This window comes from Aplysia californica, unplaced genomic scaffold, assembly GCF_000002075.1.
Source record: "Aplysia californica isolate F4 #8 unplaced genomic scaffold, AplCal3.0 scaffold00668, whole genome shotgun sequence".
NCBI classification, from domain to species: Eukaryota; Metazoa; Mollusca; class Gastropoda; order Aplysiida; family Aplysiidae; genus Aplysia; species Aplysia californica.
In genome coordinates this window covers 26597-37121 of record NW_004797938.1, presented here as the reverse complement: position 1 = coordinate 37121, position 10525 = coordinate 26597, and the positions used below count along the sequence as shown (strand labels likewise).

At 43.4% G+C, this 10525-nt stretch overlaps 1 protein-coding gene across 3 annotated transcripts in view; it reads right to left on the bottom strand.

Moving 5' to 3' along the window:
* Positions 1–146: 146 nt before the first annotated feature.
* LOC101860770 overlaps positions 147–10525 on the bottom strand; it is a gene marked incomplete at its 5' end in the record, with an annotated part of 23903 nt that continues 13524 nt past the window's right edge. The window contains 2 exon segments of one of the 3 annotated variants that reach the window (XM_005108197.3): positions 147–436; positions 4535–4574. In XM_005108197.3, coding sequence (XP_005108254.2) covers positions 4552–4574 — 23 coding nt within the window. 3 annotated transcript variants of the gene reach the window in all.

The following is a 10525-nucleotide window of genomic DNA, read 5'->3' as shown; positions in this document are numbered from 1 at the left end:
CTCTCTGTATTACTGCAACAACCCCCTCCCCCCCACTCCAACTTTTCTCTCAGCATTACTGCAAGAGCTTTTCCTCTCCTCCTTCCATACTTTTTTCTCTCTGCATTTTAGCTTCTTCCCCCCACCACCACCACCAAACACACACCATTCCACCCGCTTATTAACTCACACTAGTACGAAATTTAGAAATGGATAGAGGTTTCCTATATATATACACCTGCCAACAGCATCTTCAGGTACACCATCTAGGATCTTGTCCAGACCTTGGTTGTCACCATGTAGTACAATTAATATATATATACGTGTACAAAATTACAGTATTCACACCGAAGTGTCGCTGAAACTTTTTCTCGAAATGAAGCCGTCTGCGCGGAAGAAAATCCAGGTCAGGAACAGGGGGGGGCAGGTTGCTCCTCGTCTCTTCAGAAAGTGAGGGCTGCGAGAATGTAGGAGACTGCACATTGAAAAGAAGTTGTCACCACCATTTTCATCGTTATTGCCTCCCTTAATGCCTTTTTGCTAATGCCTTCACTATTGCTTTCGCTGATGCCTTTGTCATCACCTTCGCTAATGCCTTCGCTATAGCCAACGCTTTCGCTATTGCTTTCGCTCTATTGCTTTCGCAATTGCCTTCCCTATTGCCACAGTCTTTGCTATTGCCACCGCTTTCGCTATTGCTATCGCCTTCGCTATTGCTATCGCCTTCGCTATTGCCATCGCTTTCGCTATTGCCACCGCTTTCGATATTGCCATCGCCTTCACTATCACCCTCGCCACTGCCATTACAATCACCAACACCTTTGTCACAGTCATTGAAATCATCATCACCATCATTACCTCTGCTATTATCACCCCCTAGCCACCTCCACTTTCACCACCATCATCAGAACTGTCATTATGACCGCCATCGCCACTGTCATCATTCTAACATCATTGCTGCCCTGATCATAACCATCATTGCCACCTCCATCATAACCATCATCGACACTCCACCAAAATGAGCATTCAAATCAGCATCACTATCATCATCATCATCGTCAACCATCATCACCTTTGTCTCTGGCTTTGCCACCGTGAAAATGGTGAAATGGTATGGGTTTAATGCCATTATCAACATGACTAGATTACCTAGGAGGCTGGACCTCCGAGTTTAATGTCTGTCTCTGAAAGCACCAAGACAAATAAGAAATTTGTGTCAGTGCCTTTCCCAAGGACACCACGTTGGACCAAACTGACGCTCTAACCCCCGGACCCACAATCTCACGACTGCGAGTCAAGTAGCCTTACCACCGTCAACACCACCCCCTTCATCAACTTTACTTTTACTTTCACTTTTTTCCGCCGCTTATACCCTTTTGGGTGTCGTGGGAAGAAAGAGATGTCTCTCTGTTGCCAGCCGGAGACCTTGGGTCAGGGGGATGCTGTGGGTGGTTAATGTTTATCCAGGTCTTTCTCGGTCGTCCTCTAGCCTTGTTGCCATCAAATTTTTTTATGTAGGCACGATGTGCTGGACGGTGAGTTGATAATCGTAGGAGATGTCCGAACCATTTGAGTCTTAGGTGTTGGATGTGATGCATGACATCATTTGTGCTCACCATTTCTCGGATTACTGAGTTTCATGAACAACTCCTGTAATCCCTCAGAGTTCAGCTCCCTCGGGCAAACTGTCATATTTTGACAGCAGCCCCAGCCAATCTACTTCGTCCACACAGAACATACTCTCCTTCATCCTGTAGCCCGACTTCTTCTTCTTCCTCATTCTCGACGACAGCAGCTAGACAGTCAGTCCAAAGTTGTGCACAAACTGTGCAGTTCGCTTCAATCTGAGAGACTGCCATAGAGCTTTCTCTCAAGGGGAGCCACATTCTGCCACGTCTGTGTATGAAGGGTGGCATAGCGCGGGCAGTGCTGAAAGATGTGGTTGGCATCCTCTTGGTCGTGTCCACATTCACTAATTGCTGACTCTTCCACTTTTAATTTGGTGTGCATATGGTGTTTGAGTCTGTAGCTCGACTGTTTCCAAGAGCTAATCCTCAATGTTCTTTGCCTGCCCTGCAAGCAGCCTTTTTGTTTTTCAGGATGAGTACAAGCGACAGTCTTTGAACTGTACGTTGCACTTGTTGTGGAGCATGTCCGAACATGACAGGGACACTTCCTCCGTGTGATCTTCGTGGAAAGATGGGCGGTGTGTTTTTGAGATGAACAGAAAGAGTGGTGGTATAGCCTGCATCTCTTAACTTGACCCAACCGGCTCGCTCGAGTAGGTTTCATGAGGAAGCAAAATATGCCGGAAATGCCTCAAAAGATTTTTCAAGCCATCCAGAAGCAGATCTGAAGAAAAGCTCAGGAGCTTTTTCTTTGATGATGCCTCAGGAAGCCTTGAAAATCGTCAAATCATTCACAATCTGCATTTTGCAACACGCCTCTTTATATTTCACATCATCATTGCCTTTCTCACCCTGGATCAGGATATAGGTCATGAACAAACACTTTCCACCTTTCCCTATCCTGGGCTGGTCGCTTGATGTCACTCCATGTCTTCCCACTTTTCTGTACTTCCATTTCCGTGACTCTTCTCCAGGTTCCACGTGGTCCTCCTTCCTTGTTATGCAGCTGATTGACTTCCTGAGAGATATTTCACATAATCTGTCGTAATATAAAAGTAGGTTCAGCACAACTGATACTATGCAAACATTCTAGAGATCCTGCCAGGTTGTTGCTTTTCATGCAGTTCTTTTACGTCAAACTCGAGAGAGAGAGTACAATTTGTCCAAGTCATAACACAACTGTGTACGGTACCGTAGAAGTTCAGTCTATTGAGCGCACCTGTATATGAGCCACACCCACAGAAGTTTTGTTACAAATCAGAGTTTGTTTCCACAAATAAGCCACACAGGTTAGTAACCCGCAGCAGATCATACGGAGTGCCCATTGGGGGATCGACAGACTCCTCGCCTGAAAACAAACGTGTTTGTTTTTGGGGCAACGAGTTGGGCGATCGGTTAGAGCCACAACAGCCGCTTTGCGCCCTCAATCTGACTAGAAAAACAAGCATATGTCATGTACATCGCATTTATTCAGTGCCACCATCATCCTATCTGCTGAATCCGCTGAAATCTTCTTCGGCGTCGGAGCTGAACTTTAATTTAGAATGTGAGCAATGAGCATGGTAACAGCGGGAACAGTAAACACACAGGCGCCGGCCCTTTAACACGGGGGTGTGAACATGAACAGTTAACATGGAGCTAAGAATAATTGAGGGAGTGACGCTCCTGAAACTGGGGAAAATTTGCAAATAAGCCGCATTGTTGTTTGCGCCGCAGAGTTCAAAGCTGAGGAAAAAAGTCGCAGCTCAAAAGACGGAACTTCACGGTAAGTCATTTTTGTCCTGGTTTTCTGTTACTCGTATGGTAAAAATGTTTGTTACTCTTTTTTGTAACCTCAGTGCAGCAGAAGTTTTGTTTCACGTACTGATATTCAATTGCTGAAACAATATCACTTTTGCTCAAAATGAAAGGTTGACATAGGACAGAACTTAAAAATTTTCTTTTTTCAAAACAACAGCCCCCAAAAAACCCACCAAAAAATGACTTCAGACAAATGTGTTACAACTGTGACGGGATGATCTAAAGCACAGCAGCTACATTTTTGCTTTGAGGTTAAGCCCAAAAGGAAGAAAGGCTTGCTCAAACCATTTTCTGATCCATTGTAAATAAAAAACAGGGGTTAAATAGAAAACAGGGGATCAAGCAACTACAAAGCACAAGAATGGAAGTACATGCCATCGGCTTCATACCACAATCATCCCAATAAATTTTTGAAGGTTTTCATATAGCTTAGTTTAATTAGAGTTTTACCGCACCCGCAATTAAAAAGATCAAGGAGCATCTTACATGACAGTTTTGCTATTTCCTTCATGGGTTTTAATTCAAAATTCACAAGTGCCCTTGAGATGGATGGCTTTACTGTGGGCGATCTCCTCTTCTCTAATTTTCTCCAGACGTTATAAAAAGACACAGGACTTGTGGAATGATGCTGACATTATAGTCATAGCTTGAGTACAGGAAACAAAAACAACCCCACCCTGCACTGTCTTGTCGCTGCAGATAGTGGATGGTGTTTGTGCAGGAATTGTCTGCATGTTACTTCTCGTAACGATGGTACCTTTGGTTAATCAGGTCAGTGTACGCCAAAAAATGTCATTTGCAGAAAGTAAGATGGATAGCATCAATGTTTGTCGGTTCGTCTGTTTGTCGTCATAAGTAAAGCGGAGTGCATCGACACAATAACTGCCATTCACAATTAGGGGGAAAAGTAAGACAGACCAACAGAAATAACAGTGGGAAGTTAAAGAGCCTGAATATACCAGTGGTACTCTAAAACCATCAACTGAAATCAGACAAAAGTATGTGCAAAACAGAAAGAAAAAAACATATTTTTAAAAAATATTTAAAAAGTCATCTAAAGATGGCATCCTAACATGACCCATGATGCTGGGTCAAGTATGGCATAGTACTTCAGTCTTTACTCCTACCTTCATATGGTCGGAATTCATATCCAACCATATTTGGGCCCTGAAAAAAAGAATGTGTTGAAAACTCATTACTGAAGACTAAATCATCCCACCACGACCAACAATTATAACAGAAAAAGTGTAAGGAAAAAAAAAAACCCAGGCAGTCCAACACAGTTCAATTTCTAAAAGTAAAAGCGTAACAGTACATGCATAAAGTTTTAAAACTCATAAGGAAATGATTAAAAACACGTGGAATTTTTAAAAAGGAATGAAATGCTAGAAAGGTAATGAACCCTCCTTATGCAGGAATAAAAAAAAAAAAGCCATTCATAAACAATCAGCAGCACTTTGGTCCTGAGAGTCTACATTCATTGATCTCCAGCATTAAGCATGGAAAAGAAGAAAAAAGAGGAGGACGAGCAGGACGTTGATTGATTGATTGATTGAGTAGGCGTATTACGGCATAATCGATTCAATTTTGGTCATGTAAGTGCCAACAGGTTTTACTGCAACAAATCTATCATCATGTCATGTTCTAGTAAGAGTTTTTCGGCGCTCGCAACTGCACACGGTCATCATGTTAAAAGGACGAACAGACATTTATGAAAATTTGTGTAAATATGGTAAAGTCTCTTATTTACATTTATATTTACAATATTAATTTAAGTGTATGTACATACACTGACAACGATAACTATACATTTTATACCCTATTTAAGAATCCTATTTCTTTGATAAGACTTAAAATTGTTCTCGGATTAACAATGTCAAAAACAGTAGTTTTGACATCTTTAAATCTAAAATATTTTGTACGTATATCGTTGAAGTCGACACATTCCGCCAGGATTTGCCGAACTATAAAATATGTGTTGCACGCCACGCAGAAAGGAGCTTCCTCTCCTTCGAGAAAATGTTTATGTGTGACGTGCGTGTGACCTATTCTTAATCTTGTGTAAATAACATTCTCTCTTTGTAGGAGAGACATGGGTTTCCTGGGCGTAAGATTTGGTTGAATATAATGGAGTTTGTTGTGTGTTTGTTGGTTCCAAATTTGGGACCAGGAAGATGTGATGTGTTCTTTTACTTTCGGTTTCATGTCAGAGAAAGGGATTTTACTATTTTAGGCGATTTGGTTGTCGTTGTATATTTGGTTGTAAGTTTGATAGTTTTTTTAATGTGAATGTGGGTGTTGGCAATTTAGTTTCTTGTAGACAGATAACATTTGGGGTCTGTGAGGTCAAAAGATGGGAGAGTTCTGCCTGGTTCGCACGCAAACCGCGAATGTTCCACTGAAGAACTGCCATTTTTGTTTATTTTGAGGGCATGGGTTCAATACATTTCTTTTCAGATGTAGGTGACCATTATCTCTGTTTTGTTAGGCTGTGGTCACGGTGGACTGCAGCTTTTTTTGAAGGAGAGTGTGGAGGGGGAGGAGGACCGGAGTCCCGGATGTGGGTAGAGGAGGGGGAGCGGGTGGAGGGGCTTTTTAGTTTTAGTAAAAGTTTTATGGCACTTGCAACACAATAAAGTCATATACGTGCCGAAGATTAGAGATGTTACAAGAGAGTAACAAACACAAAAAGGAAGGAGAAGAGATCAGGATGATAGATGTTTGAAAGGGAAGAAGGAGCAAACCACACCAGAGCACCCGCCAACCACCCACGGAGGGGCTTTGTTGGATAAAGGGCAATGGGATGGAGGGGAGGTTGATGTGGGAGAAATGAGGTAGATGGAGGTGGAAGTGATGATGGGTGTGAAAATGATGATGGTGAGGATGTTGGGAGTGAAGATGATGGGGGTGATGATGATGATGATGAGGGTGAAGATGATGATGAAGGTGAAGATGATGATGGGGGTGAGAATGAAGAGGATGGCTGAGAAATAAAGTGAGAGGGTGAAAGTGTGTGGGGACGGGGAGTGGGAGAGGTAGGAGGGGAGGAAGTGGACTCCATGTCCTCCTCCGTCTCCAGACTGGAGCATTGTATGTTGCAGGTGTTCTGCTTTTGTCTATTGGTCTGAAGGACCTTTCGGGTTGGGTTCACTGACCCTGGGACTGTCTTCAGGACTTTGGAATATGTTTTTGCATTCCTCGGGGTCGATTCTTTTAGATATAACGTTGCTCTTGCTTGAGCGAACGTTCCGCCGTACTGGGCCCTATGTGTTAGGATGGCCTTCTCTTGACACCACTTTGGACACTCCGTCAGAGATGCAGAGTGACCCCCCTGACGACAATTTGGACACCAGAGATCTGCAGAGCAGGTCTCCCTTGAGTGTCCTTCCTTGCCGCAGCGAGGACACGCTGAACCACCATGACAGCGCAGCTGTGTGTGTCCGAAGCGCTGACAGTTGAAACAGTGCATCGGTTTCGGTATGTATGGTTGTACAAAAAATTCTAAATAAGCGATGTCTAGTTTTGTAAGTGGTGTGGGCGTGTTGAAAGTAAGGATCCATGTGTTGGTACAGATTTCCTTGCCATCTCACTGCACTCTGATACGACGAGCATGGACAATTCTATCGACCTCCTGGACCATCTCTTCTTCTATACAGCAACTGAACTCTTGGCTTTAGATGACACCCTAGGATGAGTTAAGACTTCTGTGAGGTTGAACACATACAGGGATGCCACCAAACGAGGTGCAGGCCAACAGTTTGCCTGATTCTACACTGGAACTGACCTGTATCAGGAGGTCCATGGACCTTAGTTTTTTTTAAGGTACTTTGGTTTCAGAATTCTGAATGTTTTTAGTGTTTTGTGAATTTTGAAGACGCTTAGTGTTGCTACGTCCTGCTTTTCATCTTTTGGGGAGATCACCAGAAATGGTGACTACCCCAAGGACGTTCTCTTTTCGTTTGCCCAGGCCAGAAGTTGCACCTGCTTCTCCTGTCTGGGACTAGTTGGGAATAGGGGTGGGAGAAATGTTTGTTTTTAGGTCCATGTGTTTTCGAGTTTGTTCATCTCCAGGGCTCCCCACCCGCTACCGAGTCCAACAAGGTCAGGCTACCCTGGAGGTATACTCCCAATCGGACGGCAAGAAATCTCGCCTTTCAACTAAGATTGGCCAAAAAAATGGTTCAATGAACCGGTCATAACCGGTTGAGTGCAGTAGACCGCTGCACCCGCCCTTCTAGACCGAATCCAGGGCCAAAGTGACGTGTTGGTGAGGAAAGCCACACCTCAGCCACCAGGGTCCCCTTCTCCAGTCGTACGGGTCATACCCCACGGGGATTCGGGGTCCATTTTTTGCTTGACCAGACCTTCGGTCGACAGATCGGAAAGAAAGATAGATGGACAGAAGACATAGCAAGTACGGACAAAAGATGCCACCCCTACGTCAGAGAGCTAGTGACGTACGAGTGGCATCCCACCAGCGGGGGGGGGGGGGGGGGGGGTTACAACCCTTGTTGATTGAACAGCCGACTATTTTTATTCTATTCCTCAGTCAGCTCGGGGAAGGACGAAAGAAGAAGGAAGAAAGACGACAGAAGACAGATGATACACCTAAGCAAATGTCGCCCATGCGCACCTGAGCGTAGATGTTTATGGGTGACATTTCACCATTGAAGGGGTTGCACCTCCTGCTGGTGGAGCAGTGGGTTTATTTATTAGCCTCCGACTCACGGGGGGGCGGAGCAGGAGGAGGAGGAGGAGGAGGACGATGAGGAGGAGGAGACAAAGAAGAAGAAGAAAAACAAGCAGGAGCAAGCAGGAGAAAGAGGAGGAGAAGGAGGAAGTGAAAAAGCTGTAGGAGTTGGAGAAATTTCAAAAGAAGAATTTGAGTTTGAGTAAAGAGAAAAGCAACAGCACAATAAAAGTCTTATAGTGCAGGGAGAAAGTAAGACAAAAACAACGGAATGAAAGGAAATGGAGATCAGAGTGGAAAAACGATGGTAGTCACAAACTGGAAATTGTGAGGACGTCAATTTTAAGATAAGATAAGATAAGATAAGATAGTACTTTATTATCCCAGAGGGAAATTTTCCTTGGCTGTACAGGACCGTAAAAACACAATATGCAGGTATACATAAAAAAATTAAATCATATATATTACTCTCATTAAAATTCAATATGAAGGAGAAGTAAAGCTGACAAAAAGTATTTACATCAAATGCATCATTCAACCACATGTAGGAATTTAAATATTAGACCTTTGGAGTTATATACAGATACATACTCTAAGAGCAACACACATCTATGCTCATTCTGCCAAAAGCCTTATGCTAGATGGTAAAAAACTTCTTTTATATCTTTCTTTCTTTGTTTTTGGAGGTACATATCTGCCGCTGCGTGATCTTACAATTTGTGTGGAAAAGGGGTGTGATGGGTCGTTTATAATGCTTTTTATCTTTTTTATACATGTGGTGTTATACATTTCATCCATTCTTATAAAATCATATCCAGAGATTTTGCTGGCTTTCTTAATGGTTCTGTCAAATTTTTCTTTATCTTTCACCCTACAATTCCCACCCCAGCAGCAAATACAAAATAATAGCACACTTTCAATCATAGAATGGTAAAAAAGGGACATAATCCTATTGTCAATACGGAAACTTCTTAATTTCCTTAAAAGAAACATTCTTTGATTTACTTTTTTATGCACAAGAGCAGCGTGGGGATGCCAGTCAAGTTTGTGGTCGATTGTTACACCAAGATACTTGTAAGAGCTTACCACCTCCACCTCTTCATCTTTTAAAAGCTTGTGGACTCATAATTTCATACTTGTTTGACTGGTGGTTTATTGTTAGTGTTGTTGAATGGGAAATCTAACAACAATAAACAACCAGCAGTTGAACTTGAAAAGAAATACAGTTATGAGTCAACAAGTGTTCAAAATTGGTACACTCACTTTTTTTTAGTTTGTGACTACCGCCGTTTTTCTCCTGCAGTCTTCAAATGTTTTAGTCCTTGGGAAAGGCACTTGACACAAATTTCCTATTTGGTTTGCAACTGCATAAGGTCATATGAGCGCCAAGGGGTGGATGTCAACAGAGAAGTCCAAACATGGAATCTGGCTTACTCTGCTCACCTCTCTAGTCTCAACAGCACGAAGTCTGCTTCTACTATCGAGGCACCCCGGAAATAGCAGTTTACTAGGAAGTGACAAACATACAAAAGAAGTAGAAGTTTGTTTTTGTAAAGTGTTTTACGGTGCTCGCAACTGCATAAGGTCATATGAGCGCGCGGGACACACCTAATATTTTCAGTTGGTAGGAAATTTTGAATTTGCCCGGGTAGCGGCCGAAGCCTACTCTTATCAATTTTAGACCACCAAGGGATCTTTAACGGGCACAACAAGGGCCCTCCGAGATTTTTCGCCCTTGTCCGAGAAGGCTAGGTGTAGATCTTTCCTACCAGAAGATCAGGGGTGTGGCAGAAAGACAGCAGTTAGTAGAAAGGCTGCAGAAAGAGTCAGGAGCCCAGAGGAGGGGGCAAAGGAGGTGAGGGGGTGGGAATGAAAGCAGACAACAGAACATTGCTAGTGTAATGTTAGTCTACATACACGACTGTAAAACTGGAGACGAACACACCCGACAGCAAGCATTCTAAAATAATGAGCCCGGGTGTAGTGTCTGACTTTTTATGTAGATCCCCGAAGTGAGTAACATTAACCAAGAGCCCATGGCATACGGGGCGCTTACGTCCCGTGAGTAAAAAAGAGTAAGGTACAATACGGTGACTACCGTGACAGCTAGAGAGCAGGAAAGGAGGTGAAAGGGGACAATTTTAGAGAAGAAAATTTTTTGGTCGCTACCTGGATTCGAACCCAGGACCTTTGAATGAGAGGCCAACACCTTAACCTCTAGGCTACGAGAGCCCCCAAGAAGTAGAGGAAAAATGACGATAGTAAGGATGAGGAAAGAAAAAGCAGCAGTTCCACCTCTGTTGTTCCGGCACAGTATGAGCATGACATTGATAAATCAGCCCATTTACAATTCTATTGTGCATTAGAGCATGTTAATATGCCCCCTCTGGGAAGGGCCTAAAGACACTTCAGTCAGTAGCACTGCCGG